The sequence below is a fragment of the Engystomops pustulosus genome, chromosome 2, assembly GCF_040894005.1.
Source record: "Engystomops pustulosus chromosome 2, aEngPut4.maternal, whole genome shotgun sequence".
NCBI classification, from domain to species: Eukaryota; Metazoa; Chordata; class Amphibia; order Anura; family Leptodactylidae; genus Engystomops; species Engystomops pustulosus.
The window spans coordinates 63,872,985-63,891,042 of NC_092412.1; the positions used below are offsets into that span (position 1 = coordinate 63,872,985).

The 18,058-nt window shown below is 40.8% G+C and overlaps 1 protein-coding gene across 2 annotated transcripts; it reads left to right on the top strand.

Moving 5' to 3' along the window:
• Nucleotides 1-4,872: 4,872 nt before the first annotated feature.
• Nucleotides 4,873-17,558, top strand: LOC140117842 (retinol dehydrogenase 7-like). 2 transcript variants are annotated; one of them, XM_072134970.1, is made up of 6 exons: nucleotides 4,873-5,187; nucleotides 5,260-5,369; nucleotides 8,077-8,407; nucleotides 12,250-12,508; nucleotides 13,302-13,465; nucleotides 16,473-17,558. In XM_072134970.1, the coding sequence occupies exons 3-6, from the start codon at nucleotides 8,095-8,097 to the stop codon at nucleotides 16,703-16,705; spliced, it is 969 nt and encodes a 322-aa protein (XP_071991071.1). In that variant the 5' UTR covers nucleotides 4,873-5,187; nucleotides 5,260-5,369; nucleotides 8,077-8,094; the 3' UTR covers nucleotides 16,706-17,558. The 2 variants fall into 2 exon arrangements, with proteins under 2 accessions (XP_071991071.1, XP_071991070.1); XM_072134969.1 differs by lacking the exon at nucleotides 5,260-5,369 and having other exon boundaries at nucleotides 4,875-5,187.
• The last annotated feature ends 500 nt before the right edge of the window (nucleotides 17,559-18,058 follow it).

Sequence of the window (18,058 nt, forward strand, 5' to 3'; positions counted from 1 at the left end):
CCCTGTGTCCAGGTGAGCTGACTTTTCGTTACCTTATCACGTTATAGTTTATGTTGTTTTAACACAGTGGCTGCTCCTTTAAATTCTTCAGCAAAAAGGCATTAAACTATAACCATTTACTGCCAAGAACATCACCTTTCCCTTACCTCTATAAACCAGAACCCTGCAGTCATTTTCATTGTCTGTATCTATGTACAGTTGAAACCAGAAGTTTACATACACTACATAAAAAGACACATATGCATGTTTTACCTCACTATCTAACATAATAATGAGAGAGAGAGAATTTTCTAAGGCATTTTTATTACTTTCTGCAAAAGTCAAAAGTTTCCATACATTTCATTAGTATTTGTTACCATTGTCCTGTAACTGTATGACTTGTGTCAAACATTTAGAATATTCTTCCACTGGCTTCTCACAATAGTTGGTACGAATTAACATTCCATGTTTGTAGGTCCCTGCTCGAACTGGCTATTTCAGCTTTGCCCATGCATTTTCAATAAGGTTGAGATCAGGACTTTGTGATGGCCTCCCCAAAAATGCAGCGTGCTGAAACGTGCGTCGGGGTGTCAATCATCTGGGAGAATGTGGTAAATCTGGTGCCAGGTAATAATAATACTACATTGTTTATTGAAATTTTTGCACTGGTAACAAATATAGGGTGGCTTTGTTTAACATGGTGAGAAGTACTTTACAGGCAGTCCCCGGGTTACATACAAGATAGGTTCTGTAGGCTTGTTCTTAAGTTGAATTTGTATGTAAGTTGGAACTGTATATTTTATCATTGTAATCCCAGCCAGTAATTTTTTTTGGTCTCTGTGACATCTGGATTTTAAAACCAGGATTATCAATAAAGCTTAATTACAGACACCTGTGATAACTATTACAGCTTTTTATTGTAGCCTATGGATAAAGTACAGTAAATTACCAAAATCTAGAGGTCCGTTTGTAACTAGGGGTCGTCTGTAAGTCGGGTGTTCTTAAGTAGGGGACCGCCTGTATAGACAAAAATAACCACCACCTTGCCCACTGCATAAATGCTTGTTAATTTTTCATCTTATCTCCTATCAATCAGTTAAACAACTATAAGAAACAAAAAAAAAATTGTGTACTAATTTGACTATATCCATGTCCCCCAGATGTTTATGTTGTCCCTCCAGCACAAGCTGGCATTTCTGTAAAATGTCTGTTCTAATGCATATTTTTAACGAGTGTCCCAATAAAATTTAGATATTTTTGTAAATATAAAAGCATTAAATTCTGGCTTTTCTTAGATAGGTTTTATCCCAAGGGTTTGGTAGCACGATGACACCAATGCCTGCGTCCTCTCTTTGACACAGATGACACCGACACCGTCACAGTGTAGTTGCCGGCACTGCTGGATATCTAAAGGGTGTAGGCAGTGGTGCCATCATGTTGCCTGCATCCTGTAATCAATGGTATTCATGTCTTAAAGACGTATATATACCGTTGCTTACTTTTCAGAGCCGGGGCGGCGCTCCCTAAGTCGGGTAGCAGGTTGCCGCTCTAGATGCTTGCCTACCCTGCCTACCCTTCGGCCCAGCCCTATGCTAAACTAAAGCTTGATCCTACCACCACAATGATTCACAGTGTGAATGGTGTGTTCCGGATGAAGTGCAGTGGTGGCTTCGTTCCAAACACCTTGCACTACATTTATCAAAATGTTTACATTTTCAAATATTGATATTTATATAGAATATATGCTAGATAGATCAGACTATAAGATATGTATTTGTATTGATATATGGAAGACATTTGATGCAGTTAAAGCTATTGTATATGTTCCACTATGGTATATACAGATGTATTGGTAGTGGTGTTATGTTACATTAATCTGCATTTTCTATTATAAGACATCTAGTAGCCATATTCTTTTTTTTATATGTTTTACAAATTTTTATTTTTTTTATATTTCTTATTTCTAGTTCATCATTGTTCATTTCTATTTTCATTTTAATTTCTATGGCATAATATTTTATATATATTTTACTGCAGCTTAATATACTACAACACATTGGGGGTCATTTACTAAGGGCCCGATTCGCGTTTTCCCGACGCGTTACCCGAATATTTCCGATTTGCACTGATTTCCCCTGTATTGCCCAGGGATTTTGGCGCATGCGATCGGATTGTGGCACATCGGCGCCGGCATGCACGCGACGGAAATCGGGGGGGCGTGGCCGAATGAAAACCCGACGGATTCGGAAAAATCGCCGCATTTAAAAAAAAAAAAAAAAGTGTTGCGAAAATTGCACTTACCTTCACTAGGAATAGGCTTGTAATTTTAAATGCATTCCGGGGAACTTCAGCGCAGCAGCGCCACCTGTTGGACGTCGTAGGAACTACCTTAGTGAATCCCGGCCGGACCCGAATCTACCGCAGAGAACGCGCCGCTGGATCGCGAATGGGTCGGGTAAGTAAATCTGCCCCATTGTGGTTTGGATATTTTTTCCAATGGATTCAGGTTGGGTTTTACATGTAATTTATCATGGCTAAATAAAGCAGCCATTAAAAAGCCAGACAATCCAGAAGGTTAAATCATTCAAACAAAGCTACTGAAGAGGAAGTGAAGCACTTTGAAATGTGTCCAGCAGAATACTGGTATCCATGTCAAAGGTAGGCACGTATGTATGTATGGTCTTAAAGATGCACATACCATTGATTACTTTTTAGTGCTGGGACAGCTCCCCCTAAGTCTGCATGAACACGAACGTGTGGCCACATGGCTACGGCCGGGTGGGCAAATGTTGGGCACAGGAGAGAGGAGGAGAAGCGAGTGCAGCTAGCCCCTCCTCTGTCCTTATAGAATTGTGGCGCAAGATAAAGCATGTTCTATCTTTTTTATGGCCACAACACGGTACGGTTAGCACATGTTGTGCTCACTGTACCAAGTCCCAGCGCCATAGACAACTATGGGGGACATATATGTGGCCATAAATTTGCGGCCGTATATACGCTCCCCATACATTTGTGTGAATGCAGCCCAAGTCAGATAGCAGGGTGGCGCCCCAGGCAATTGCCTACACTTCATCCTCATTCCCACAGCGCCTGATACAGCACTGGGACAGGGGACAGTTGGGGGTGCAAGACGGCTGGAAGCAATTGGGGAAGAGTTGATGTGCCTCTATAAACAAACAGGTGCACGGCACAGAGGGATGGTGGCGCGGGAGACCAGGAGCGCTGAAATATTAATTTGCAACATTAAAGACTATGCCAGTAATGCAATGAAGTAACATGCAAGACTACAGCAGTAATGTAATGAGGAATAACTACATATGAGAATAAATGGCTGGATCTTTACCCTTTTAATGGTGCAGAAATTGGATGTAAACAGGAGTCAGGACTTAGAGGGCAGATCACCTAGACTGTAAGCTCTTGTGTCACCCCCCTCCCCTTCATCCTCATAGACTGTAAGCTCTTGTGTCACCCCCTCATCCTCATAGACTGTAAGCTCTTGTGTCTCCCCCCTCATCCTCATAGACTGTAAGCTCTTGTGTCACTCCCTCATCCTCATAGACTGTAAGCTCTTGTGTCTCCCCTTCATCCTCATAGGCTGTAAGCTCTTGTGTCACCTCCTCATCCTCATAGACTGTAAGCTCTTGTGTGCCCCCTCATCCTCATAGACTGTAAGCTCTTGTGTGTCCCCTCATCCTCATAGACTGTAAGCTCTTGTGACACCCCCCTTCATCCTCATAGACTGTAAGCTCTTGTGTCACCCCCTCATCCTCATAGACTGTAAGCTCTTGTGTCACCCCCTCATCCTCATAGGCTGTAAGCCCTTGTGTCACCCCCTCATCCTCATAGGCTGTAAGCCCTTGTGTCACCCCCTCATCCTCATAGACTGTAAGCTCTTGTGTCTCCCCCCTCATCCTCATAGACTGTAAGCTCTTGTGTCACTCCCTCATCCTCATAGACTGTAAGCTCTTGTGTCTCCCCTTCATCCTCATAGGCTGTAAGCTCTTGTGTCACCTCCTCATCCTCATAGACTGTAAGCTCTTGTGTGCCCCCTCATCCTCATAGACTGTAAGCTCTTGTGTGCCCCCTCATCCTCATAGACTGTAAGCTCTTGTGACACCCCCCTTCATCCTCATAGACTGTAAGCTCTTGTGTCTCCCCCATATCCTCATAGACTGTAAGCTCTTGTGTCACCCCCTCATCCTCATAGGCTGTAAGCTCTTGTGTGCCCCCTCATCCTCATAGACTGTAAGCTCTTGTGTCTCCCCCTCATCCTCATAGGCTGTAAGCTCTTGTGTCACCCCCTCATCCTCATAGACTGTAAGCTCTTGTGTCACCCCCTCATCCTCATAGACTGTAAGCTCTTGTGTCACCCCCTCATCCTCATAGGCTGTAAGCCCTTGTGTCACCCCCTCATCCTCATAGGCTGTAAGCCCTTGTGTCACCCCCTCATCCTCATAGACTGTAAGCTCTTGTGTCACCCCCTCATCCTCATAGACTGTAGGCTCTTGTGTCACCCCCTCATCCTCATAGGCTGTAAGCTCTTGTGTCACCCCCTCATCCTCATAGGCTGTAAGCTCTTGTGTCACCCCCACATCCTCATAGACTGTAAGCTCTTGTGTCACGCCCTCATCCTTATAGACTGTAAGCTCTTGCGAGCAGGACCCTCACTCCTATTGTTCTATATGACTGTACTCTGTAATGTCTTATTTTATTTTAATCATAAGTCCCCCATGATTTGTAAATCGCTATGGAATATGATGGTATGATGATATAATAAAGATTATTATATAAATATAGAGCTATACTTGAATAAAGTGTATACTGAATGTTTACCCACAAGGCTATATGAACATGGTGTTGAGCTCCTCCTGCATTACAACATGCTGCCTGCAGAAAGGACACTCACAATCTACAATCTGCTCACTTTTCACTAATGCTCTGATCATTCAGATCTTCACTCTCCTGGGGAATACTCTGAACCCAAGACAAGGACAAACTAGCAATGTACAACCTGTGTTAACTGATAAGGGCTTTCTTTCCACACCCATCTTTCTCTCTGTTTCATTACTAGACAAAGTACAAGAAGTGCAGTCCATTACTAAGTATTTGCTACTTAATTTCTGTACCACCACAAAACAACTGACTGTGCCAATGGAAAGCACTTGTAAAGAACAGTCCTGAGTACCTTCATATCATCACTGACACAAGGTAAGGAAGATCAATAAGCACTAAAAACGCAGGGAAAGGAGACACAAATGGTAAAATATTTTTGTTTTGTAGAACCAAAGAAAATAGCTGGAGGCTAAATGATGGTGGAGTGTGTTTGGGGTATAAAGAACACAGTAGTTTAAGACGTACAGACCTTTCTTTTGAACAAGTTTTAAGGCAAGGTATTACATTGTGAATTATGATGGTCATATAGTTACGTTTGTGAGGCTGGGTAAACTACGATTGGATAAGACTGTGGCTGTGTGGCTAATTCTCATAGGAAGCAAAAGAGCTAAATAGCGGTCAGCATATATTACATTAAGGCCAGCCAGGTACATATCTAATCTGGATGATGAGTTAGTGGGTTGAGCATCTGCTATTTCACAAGACCTATTCTATATATCGGCAGTGGTTGCCATAGGTAGCAGTAGTAGCTATCACACATTTATGGTATAGCTGATTGCAGTGGCCCTTATCAATGCTACAATAACTTCCTTTATTCTGAAAGTTGTTGGTCTCCTGAGTTATCCTGAATATGTTCTCATAAAGAACACTGTGAATATTACTATGAACATGAAAAATATATGAAGAAAAAATTTCCAATATGACAACGGTTATAATAATAATAATAATAATAATAATCTTTATTTATATAGTGCTATCAAATTCCGTAGTGCTTTACAGATTGTGGGGAACATATACAAATAAAATAAGGCATTACAGAGTAATAACAGTCATGTGAAACAATAGGAGTGAGGTCCCTGCTAACAAGAGCTTACAGTCTATGAGGGTGAGGGGGTGACACAAGAGGTATAAGAGCTTGTACAATAGTTCAGCCATATTTATAGGGGAATGGAATATAATAAAAATGCTGCTGCTTGAACCAGCCAACAGCCGCCATCTTATATACAGAGTCCAAAGTCAGTGGGACTGCAGAGATGAATTTTTGCATATCAAACAGGGGGAGTTCCCAGAATTGGTTAATAAAGAGTTAAAGTTGCATGCAGTTAACAAGTGTGATAGGCCTGCTTAAGTAAATGAGTTTTAAGAGCATGTTTGAAGCATTGGGAGTTCGGTATTAGTTTGATAGACTGAGGTAAAGCATTCCAGAGAATTGGTGCAGCTCTGGAGAAGTCCTGGGGAGGTGAGTGGGAAGTTCGAATTAAGGAAGAGAATAATCAAAGATCACTGGCAGAGCGAAGAGCATGGATTGGACGATATATTGAGATGAGAGAGGAGAGCATACTTCAGTGTTTGGAGCTGTGTGTTTTTTTGATCACTTTTATTACATTTTTTATATGTTGCAATATGGCGAAAAAGTGGCATTTTCAACTTAGGGCGCTATTTTCCGTTACGGGGTTAAACGCTGGGAACATTTTGGAATGCCGTGATACCTAACATGTTTGTAATGTTTACTTTTTATATTTATATCAGCGATTTTGATTTTTATGTTTTCATTTATTTTTTTAACTATTTTTCAGAACCCCTAGGGTTCTCTAGGTTGTCTGATCTTACCATATACTGCCATACTACATTTTACTGACCATTTATTACAATGTGCTACTGGCACAACGTAACAAATGGCCAGAAAACATACAGCCTTGGATCTTACAAAGACCCAAGGCTATCATGGAGACAGATTGTCACTCCCCGATGACATCATGGGGAGCAACAATCTAAACCAACATAGCGAAGCCCTTGGCGCACTGATTGCAGGTGTCACTGTTGGGTGTTTGCTGAAATATGCAAAAAACAATCACCTTGTATGAAGAAGGCTCAGCCCGTGAGCCCTCTCCATACACCCTTAGCAGAAGCGTGACATTATAATACGTCACACATTGGTAAGGGGTTAAAGAACAACAATTAGAGTATCCTATGTTTCTAAACCTAAATGTTTTAAAAAAAGGAAAGGGACCTATATGAATCTAACATTAAAATGCTAAAATTATTTTTATAAATCCATAGTCATGATCATAATAGTAAACTGTCCAATATAATTTGTTCAAAAATATGTTCCTGTGTCCTTTTCCCTGCCTTTTTTTTCCTTATTTAAGATGTTCCTTATTTTCTTTCCTGTATCCACTGACAGCTGATAAGTAAATTAAATGATAAGTAAAGTAACTTCATAAACATATAGCAATCAAGCTCCTTTTACCATAGTGTGTACAACAGTCTAGTAACACACGCTCCCATTGTCCATGATAAGCTATTGACTTCAAATAACACTAAGACCAACTGCGCAATCCAAATACTTTTCTTTATATCAATCTTGGATGACCAAAGACATAAATATAAATAAATATATAAATCACCAGTTCCCGACTGAATATGCATAAGTCCAAATAAAGGACAAATAAAAGAAAAGTATTTGGATTTGGTCTTGGTAGTTGGTAGTTTGGTCTTGGTAGTTGGTCTTAGTGTTGTTTGAAGTCAAGTAAAGTAACTTAACTGTTTACAGTCTCCAGTCCAAAACCCTCAGAGAGCTAAATAATCAAGGGAAAGCAGAAGGCTTTCAGATACACTGCTCGCTGCAGGAGAATTTGCAGAAAAAAGACACAGAGAAGTTTCTTTTCCTAATAAAGTATATTACACCATTTGCTACGAAAACCTGCTCTATTAATTTCTGAAATGTAAAAAAATTTGAAATAGGTTAGGCTACGCTTAAGTTTCTTTGCTCTTGGTTTTGGTTAAATAATTGTATGAAAGGATCACAAACTTCCCTGTATAACGAAACCTTTATTACAATTTGCAATGGTAGAAAGTAAGGTGGATGAAAGAAGCCTGACTGAATGCCAGCAGCTGTTAAAAGTTTGCTTAAGTGACAAATTGTTTTCCGGTAATTTCTGGATTTTATTCAAAGTCCTTCCTATCTCTTTTTGCACAACATAGTGATTCAGCTACACCATCATGTGGTTCCTTCTATTAGCTCTGCTGGGTATGAGCCTTTTATACAGATGGTACAGGCAGAGTCAAAAACTGGAGAATCTCTCAGATAAATATGTTTTTATCACCGGATGTGACACTGGATTTGGAAATCTGCTGGCAAGACAACTGGACAAACGTGGAATGCATGTTCTAGCGTCCTGTCTAACAGAAAGTGCGGCTGCAAACCTGAAGAAAGAGACCTCTAGTAGACTGCACACCATAATCCTTGATGTCGCTGATAGTGAGAATGTTAGATCTGCAACCAAGTGGGTTTCTACCATAGTCAAAGATAGAGGTAAGAATTACAGTATATCCATTATCACTCATATGTGAACAAACATTTCAGAATTGCCTCTGAAGACACCATACAAATGCCTTAATATTTCTGCGATGGGACAGAAATACTTATTCTGTGTACAATGTAAACAGAATGGTTAAAAAGTTGTTAAATCTGTGTCAGAGTCTTCCACAGTTTATTCTGAGAAGACCAATTTCATATAGTTAATTTCTGTCAGCAGTCTGAACAGTGCTCTAGTGGGCTGCTGAATGAAACTACCTAGTCCGTCATTGCTCTGAAAAAGCAAGGATAACTCACACTCTCAGAGCTCTGCCCCTCTCACCTGGAGCACATCATACTCTGATAAAAAATCCCATGTGCATTATCCTCTTTGCAGATTCTTTGCAAGCTCTATCGCTACTTCAGTATTTCTGATATTTGGCTCTTGTACCTGACTATTGTTTGATTCTGTGATTATGTGCCTGATTAGTTATCTCTAAAAACAACAATAGGTTCGGCGCCAAAGGGGGAACGGGGGATGCTAACAATCTGAGTGGTGTCGCCGGTATAAATAGTCGGTGACCTGCACCCCAACTATAAAATAGGTTACTTTATAAGGTAACTCTATGAACAAACATAAAATTTTTGGTTTTAGATTAGCTATCTCTGTTGTGACTTGGATTGGTGATCTTGCCTTTGTGTCATTTGTTTGTGTGGCTTGAGTCCAGTGTCCCTATTCCATAGTTATGAAGAAGCTTGAATATTGTACATACACCATCAAAACATGTATGTGAGCTACTATGGCTATTTTACAATGAGGTTCTAAGGACTTGCACAAAACTTTTTTTATACCCGTTTTGTGTACATTTCAAATACCACACAGAATTATGGAAATATATAACTTTTTGCTTTAACAACAATATTTTGTACAGTGGACTACAGTACAAAAACAATGTAAACTAGGTAAAATATATAACGGGTGATCAAAATATGCCATAAATGCCTACTCCTTCTATTAATTGTACAAATACATCAGGCAATCCGACGTTTTATATCTCTTAGATGAAGTGAAAAAACAATGTGATGTTTGTCAATATTGAGAATGAAACAGTCTGGGCGATAAGGGACACTAAGCCACCCTCCTGTCCTTATGGACCTATGGTTTAGTGTTCCCCATGCTCTGTTACATGTCTGTCTGTGTGAGCTATAAAAATTATAAACTTTGTCACTTAGAGATGAGTCCAAAAAGTTGCAGTGGACTCATTTCAGGTGCTCTTGTTGCCTGTGTGTTGGGTCAATGATGCTGGCTTAGTACACCCCAGCTTCATTGTGCATGCACCATAACAACAGGGGGGCGGGTGTACTACACCAACTTCACTGACTCAGGCGCAGGCGCTAAGAGCTCTATACCACGGTAAGTGTATATATCCTCTTTTGTGGACATGGAGGGTAATACTAAAATACAGGAAAATTTTGGACACCAAGCTACCAGTCCATAAGGACTTGTGGGTGGTTTAGTGACCCAAATCACCATGAGAGGTTCCCTAACCTGTCATCTTGGGTAGTCAGTATTACAATCAATTTTCTGTGACCATTTGTGTACAGTATTCTGTTACCATTAGGATCCAATACTTGGTGGTCAATTGGCCAAGTCTTTGGCACTTGTTATCACTTCTGCATTCAATGTTTAGTACCTAGTAGTGAGCAGTATTTACTTACTTATGCTGACAACGGCCAACAGAGTTCACCAGAAGTGCATTGTCCGACGACAATGCACTGTGCAGCGATACACTGAGATCCTGCGCCCGATATCCTGCATGTGTCGCTTCCCCGCTCAGGTCCGCCGGAGTTCACCATCTGCTTCCCAGTGCATGTTAGTGCATTGGTTGCGAAACAATTTTAATCCTAAATCCCGCGCTCAGTCCAAATCAGTCGGATTAAGTACAATTTGTGGAAAAAACTAATTTAAAACATAGCGTTTAATAAATCATATCTAAGACAATATTGTGGTCAAAGACCAAATCACTATTGGTGTACTTAAGAGCAAACCAACAAGGCGTTACCAAAAGTGTATTCTACCATGGGACGTGATACCCGTCCCAAGCCCTCTACAGTGATGTCTAGTTTCTCTCAATCAAGATAACATACCTGGCCAAGTGATTAAAAGTACATCGTAGCATCACTCTTTAAGGCACCACATATTATATGTATACAGACCTTTTCTAGGTGCACACCTTTTTCCTCCAGACATCTATCATCCAAAATCCCTGCAGGACTTTAATGGTAAGAGTACTGTTTACTATGTAAATGTGTCGCTTTTGATTTGACTACATTTTATAGGATAAGGGTATTAAAAATTGACAATTAGTGCTCTGTTTATGAATTGTCAACAGGTCTAATCTTTCCCCTGATAAGCCCTTATTGATATGGGCGTAACATGTCATGTAGGGATTCTGACTGAGATAAATCAGTAGGGAAAGGTTCCAGTCGGGGTTGCAGTCATTTAGGGCTGCGGTCCCAAGTTGAGGCTCTATGGGGCACAACAGGGCACCCCCCCATCCCGTTAGGGCCTAATAGGGACCCCCGCACTCTATGCCAGGTAGAGTGCTACATTTTTCCCGACCGTGACTTGCACACCCAGTCCTTCTTACCTTGCCTTCCCTCATGCACACAAGAGAAGCCTGTGTGGAGGACCTTCCTGGAGCCAGATGACTAGTGAACATGATCCCCAACGACAGCCTTGGTGCCTTGAAGAGTGATGCTACAACGTACTTTTAATCATGTGGCCAGGTACGTGATCTTGATTGAGAGAAACTGGACATCACTCTAGAGCAGTGAAGGCAAACCTTTTAGACGCAGAGTGCCCAAACTACATCCAAAACCCACATATTTTTTGCAAAGTGCCGATGCAACAATTTAAACAGTAACTTATTACTCCCTGCTCTGTCACAGGTTTAAATTGTATAGGCACCTGAAGACACCAATACAGTAGAAATAAGGAGAAAAAACTTTGGTTATCATTGTAGCTTCCTTCTGGGGTCCTGGGCTGCCTGGGACTGCAAGAGGTTTTGAGTTCTGTCTGGTGAACCCTGCCCCGGGGTGATGGCGAGGGTGCCCATGGTGAGGGCTCTGAGTGCCACCTCTGGCACCCGTGCCATAGGTTCGCCACCGCTGCTCTAGAGGGTAGAATACACTTTTGGTGACGTTTGGCGTTGTCGGTTTGCTTTTAAGTACACTCATAGTGATTTGGTCTTTGACCACAATATTGTCTTAGATATGATTTATTAAACATAACTTTTTAAATTTGGTTTTTCCACAAATTGTGCTTTCTCCGAACATTGCCAGGTGGATGCAGCAGGGAACTTTTGTTACCCACCTTGTGTACTTTTGCCCAGAATCAGTCGGATTGTCCGACGGCACCCCCCCCCCCCCCCTCCATTTCTGTTGCATGAAAGCCGGCGCTGCTGTGCCAAAATTAGATCACATGGGACACAATCCCCTGCTAAATCCCTGTCCCAGCTGTGCAAATCCCAAAAACCATGAACTGTCCGACAAAAATGCGATCCGCAGACTCTTAGTAAATAAACCCCATTTGTGTCTAAAGTGAAATGGTCAGTGAAATAGCCATTATATGTCTCTTATAAATCAGTGATGAAAAAGGACATTATACAGAATAAATTCGATGTCATATTTGCAGTTATTTATGGTATTAAGGTAACATATAGATGGTATTATAAAGATCTAACATAGTAAAACTATCATGTAAAGTGCATATTTTAATGCCTTTTTTCATTACATAATTGAAGTGATGAAACTGGATGGTGACCATAATAACATTGTATGGCTGATTTCATATCCAGGTCTTTGGGGTCTGGTAAACAATGCAGGCATTGGTATCCCAGGAGGCATTAATGAATGGCTGACTACAGATGACTTTTTGAAGATTCTGAAAGTAAATCTCCTTGGAGTTATTGATGTGACGCTAAATATGTTACCAATAATACGGAAAGCACAAGGTCGTGTGGTGAATGTAAGCAGTGCTGGCGGCAGGGTCACTATTTGTGGCGGAGGATACTGCTTATCAAAGTATGGAATAGAATCCTTTTCAGACAGTCTTCGGTGTGTATTTTCTTTTAATTAACTCTACCTTAACTACCCATAAAGCCTGCTGTACACCTGAGGGTATCTCAAGGCTGTTGAGATCTTAAGTGGGTCATGTTGCAGTATTGTGACCAATACATCCCTAATGATGTTTTTGTGGGTACTGTCCAGTGTACCTACAAAATCGCAGTGGGAGCTTGTAATAATCAGTCAGGCTCCCACAGCAACTACTGAAAGTGAGGTGGTAACAGTTTAGCCCCAGATTTTTGCCTTGGATAATCAAAATTATTCAACCTCCTAAGATCAGCAATGAGATTATTACCCTATTATTATTATTAGCCTAGTGGGGGTAAAAATAGTAAAAAAAAATATTATTTTCACTTCAAGCTAGATTAGAAGATACAGGGCAAAAAGGAGATAGAATATTGCTGGGAGAAGTACATACTAACAGTAAGCTATACTGAGCTATATATTTCTTTACACATCAGGGAGGGCAAAGGCAGAGACTCAGAGGCCACACCAACCCTTATAACTGTAACCAGTGTTTAGCCAAAATACAGTATGCACACGGAATACATACGTGTCTCTTCTTAGCAACATTCTAAGGAGAGTAGACAGTGCACCAAATACAGCTAAAAACATAGAATATAAATGCACCATCTGGCTTCTATTAACCACACAAATCAAGGGATAATTAAACATATCTCTAGGACTGCTACCTAATACTTCCTGGGTAACATAAAGATAACCATAAATAACAGTCAACCTATATGTGTCAACTACATATATTTATACTTCTCATGTTTTTCAGCCGTGAAATGCTTCCATTTGGAGTGAAGGTTTCTATTATTGAACCTGGTTTTTTTAAGACTGGTTTAACAAATACGCAGTCTCAAAAACAAAATGTTAAACGCATATGGGAAAAAGCACCAGAAGAAGTCCGGGAAAGTTATGGAGCAGAGTATTTCAGGAAATGTGAGTATGTTTATCCTAATTCAATTACTTGTCCTAAGTACCTACATACCAATTTAACAACATGAGATTTTGTTATCTACTCAAAAATATCACTTGTTATACAAGGCAAGCTTTGGGAAATTTTGACCTATAAAGGACACAATTCCATCTTTGGCATTATATAATCATCTCTAGCATGTAGCTGTATCATATATGTGCAGAGAGCATGCACATGGATGACTCTCACTTTTATGGTACACTTTTACACTTAAAAGGATCCTGTCATGATTATTGAGGCCCACAAACCATCACCATCCTAACTACCCAGAACAGTCAAAAGTACCCTCAATAGTACATCATCATAAGCCGTAGAGGATTATAATATAGGCGATAGCCCAGGGCCCAAGCCTTCTAGGAGGCCCATGGCCACCCAAACCACCGACCACATATTGGGGCCCATTTACTCACCCGGCTGACCGAGTTCACCCAACCGACCGGAACATTGTCCGACCGGAATGCACTGTTCCACGATTCACTAGGATCGTGTGGCCGATATCTTGCATGTGTGGTTCCCCGCTCAGGTCCGCCGGAGTTCACCATCTTCTTCCCAGTGTATGTAAGTGCTTGATCTTGCAACACAATTTGATTGTTAAATCCTGTGCTCAGTCCGATTGTCCGACGGCCCGCCCCCCAAATTCTGTTGCATGAAAGCCGGCACAGCTGCGCCAAAATCCACGTGCGACACAATCCCCTGCTTAATACCTGTTCCAGCAGCAAAAATCCCGAAAACGTTGGGAAGTACGAAAATGCGATCTGCGGACCCTTAGTAAATAAGCCCCATTATATTGAGAAGGACCTACACACATGAAATCCACCTACATCTGTTGCTGTTCTCAATACAGATGTACATTTGAGCCATTTTATGGTCCTCCAAGGGTTCTGAAACTGCAGACTGAAAGCAGAAGGCACACATCCTCCATTCCCCAAGAAGCTTGATTCTAGTACCAAATATAGGAGGTGAATTTCAGACTTCTAGCAACTATAGTATTCATACAGCCCAGGGCCCATGGCAGTCTCAATCTGCCCCTATGACTCATAAAATACCTTTAGCAGCTTTTTGCCAGCAGGGACATCCATTAAGCTAGTAGGGAACATCCCTACATGATTCTTATCAACTCCTATGAATTCTTACAGGTCTTTTTAACCGGTTCGCGACCGCCCGCCGTGTATTCACGGCGGCGGTCGCGTCGCGCTGCATGGAGAGGGCTCACGGGCTGAGCCCTCTCCATAGCCGGTAAGTCTTTGCTGCATATTGCAGCAAAGGCTTACCGGTAACACCCGCGATCGGTGCTAGCACCGATTGCGGGCGTTTTTACAGCGTGGGCTGCCGGCAAAGCTGCCGGCAGCCTCAAACAGATAGCGGCGCATGGGCACCGCCATCTTACCTGGGATCGCCGCTCCCCGTGACGTCATCGGGGGGCGGCGATCCGTCTCCATGGTAGCCTCGAGTCTTCCGAAGACCCGAGGCTATTTCGTTTTAACCCCTTCATTACAATGTGCTGATAGCACATTGTAATGAATGAGGAAGAAAATCCCCATATACTGCCATACTGTAGTATGGCAGTATATGATAGGATCGATCAGACAACCTAGGGTTAAAGTACCCTAGGGAGTCTGAAAAATAGTATAAATAAAAATAAAAAAAGTTTAAAAAAAAAAAATTATAATAAAAAAACCTAAAATTTCAAATCACCCCCCTTTCCCTAGAACTGACATAAATATAAATAAACAGTAAAAATCATAAACACATCAGGTATCGACGCGTCCGAAAATGCCCGATCTATCAAAATATGATAACGGTTTTTCAATGCGTTTAACCCCGTTACGGAAAATAGCGCCCAAAGTCGAAAATGGCACTTTTTTGCCATTTTGAAAAATCTAAAAAAATCTATAAAAAGTGATCAAAAGGTCGTACAGTCCTAAAAATGATATCATCGAAAATATTATCATATTTCGCAAAAAATGACACCACGCACAGCTCCGTACACCAAAGTATAAAAAAGTTATTAGCGCCAGAATTTGGCAAAATCAAAAAAATTATTTTTGTACAGGAGGTTTTAATTTTTGTAAATGTATGAAAACATTTATAAAACCTATACAAATTTGGTATCCCCTTAATCGTACCGACCCAAAGAATAAAGTAGATATGTCATTTGGGGTGCTCAGTGAAAGACGTAATATCCAAGCCCACAAGAAAATGGCGCAAATGCGTTTTTTCACCATTTTCATTGCATTTGGAATTTTTTTCCCGCTTCCGAGTACATGGCATGGAATATTTAATACCATCACTATGAAGTGCAATTTGTTACGCAGAAAACAAGCCGTCACACAGCTCTTTACGTGTAAAAATAAAAAAGTTATAGATTATTGAAGGTGGGGAGTGAAAAATGGACATGAAAAAACAGGAAAGGGCCCGGTCCTTAACCGGTTAATATAAATATAGTAGTCAAAGATTTTTGAAGCATAATGCTCCCAGCAGCATCATTAAGATGCTTTTATTGTCTTGGAAAAAAGACAGGTGGCCATTTCTGGTCCTAACTCCTCATGCCAGCTTCCTTTTACCTATTCTGGTAATTGATGATAAGTTCAGTGGACCCAAACTTTAGATTCAGTATTGGGGCCACTTCACCTAACCGGCAGATTTATACTCCTAGCAGCTAGGCATGGCTGTGATAAGTCAGAGGTGTCCAGTTGGCCAATCTCAAAGGTGTATCAATCTGTCTAAGTCACTAATAATAAATTGGATGTGTAAAATATCTAAACCCAAAGACAGAGTAGATTTCTGAAATGAAAATAAAACGGGTAGCCAAGGTACTGAATTTCAAGGAGCATAGGCACTGGATAGAAGTATCAACCTTCATAACGTATTGAAGTGTGTAAGCAGATGATCAGATGTCAGTGCTCTGTATCATTCTCTCAAACATTTGTATTACTTCTTATGCTTTGTGTTTTTGTATCTATATTTTAGGCTATGACTATGTGGACATGACAGAATCAGTGTGCTCCAATAAGTTGTCCCTTGTTACTGACTGCATGGAGCATGCTCTGACAGCCGTTCACCCCTGGACCCGTTACTCTGCTGGATGGGATACTAAATTCATCCTGATTCCGCTCTCTTATATGCCTACATTTTTTACAGACTTTCTCCTAACCATGGGACAGCCCAAACCAGCCAAAGGATTTTCATCTTCTACAAAATAAAAAAAATACTCACACGATAAAACCAAGACTATGAGAAACATTAAAAGGATTCGAGAAATTGGTAGAATATAGGAGCCTTTTATCAATAAACAGTGCGTCACTGGTATACGGATTGTCTAGTATTCCAGTTCAGCTGTATTGATGTGAATAAACTATACACTACCTATGGACGGATGTGACACTCACAAAAACCAAGGGCAGCACAAACTGCACACCTTACTTTATAATACAGTGTCAAAGTCTTTATCACTGGCCTTTCATTCCGCATTTCTATCTCTTATGTCCTGGGATGTGATTGGTGACCTTGATCAAGCTTTTTTTTTTTTTATTAAACATTAATTTTGTAGACTTTACTTTAACAAACATTAAAATGGAAAAGTTTCAATTTACCTATGCCAGTTCACCTTGAACTTTGTATTTTTCAGTGTGCAGATTTCTACATGGCGGCAGAACACTTACTTTACTGATAATTGCTATAAAAGAAAGTTGCAAATAATCTATATGACTAAACAAGTACATGCAGATTATTATGAAAAAAATATGCCAGGCAGCTCTCAACTGGTAGAGTATCAGGTGGGGACACAAAGCTCTGCAGAGTCCTTGAAAAGTTACCAAATGTAGACATGTGGCACTGGCCTAATATTGTAAGGGACAGGACGCTTTTGATTGTAGTAAAATATGATGCAAGGATTCCCTGATTGCTGCTGGAACAGCAGTGCAGTAATGTTATTATGTTCTTTGTTTAGTGCTGCCGTTTTGAAGGGCTTTGCACGGTCTGTGAAATTCGGCCAGTGGGGAGTCCATTTTTCACAAACTGAGCAAGGTCATGTGGTGCCCATCTTACACTAAAGATCAAACAGTCTTCAAAAAATAAAAGAGTTCATGCATTCTCTTTGAAATCATATTTTTTTTGTTTACCTTGTATAAAGGTGTGTCCTATATAGCGGATAAGTGGTTGGCACTGGTTCTTTGGAGTGCAGGGATGCAAGTATCAAAATTTACCCACATGGGTAAATCTGCAGGGAGTTTGTCTCTTCTGTGTTTGTGTGGGTTTCCTTCATATACTCTGGTTTCCTCTGACACTTCAAGAGCATAATCCTAGGTTGGGAATTTAGATTGTGAGTAGAAATGAGCGGAACAAACGTTCATGTTCTGGGTTCAGCCGCACGACCCGGACATATTAATGGATTTGCAGGCAAACCCCCAATCCGGGAAATTGGTGCCCCTTGCAACAAGCCATAGCTATGTTTGGCCAGTGGGAACTTGAAGCCCGAACGAGAGAATCTTTATGGGTATAGTGCTGTCTAATATGCTGAGATATAATAACAATACTATGTAAATGGAATCTCTAAA

Coding starts and splice junctions, on each gene's coding strand:
- LOC140117842 (XM_072134970.1), top strand. CDS start 8,095: ATGTGGTTCCTTCTATTAGCTCTGCTGGGTATGAGCCTTTTATACAGA. Junction 8,408..12,249: donor TACCATAGTCAAAGATAGAG/GTAAGAATTACA, acceptor TTTCATATCCAG/GTCTTTGGGGTCTGGTAAAC. Junction 13,466..16,472: donor AGCAGAGTATTTCAGGAAAT/GTGAGTATGTTT, acceptor TCTATATTTTAG/GCTATGACTATGTGGACATG.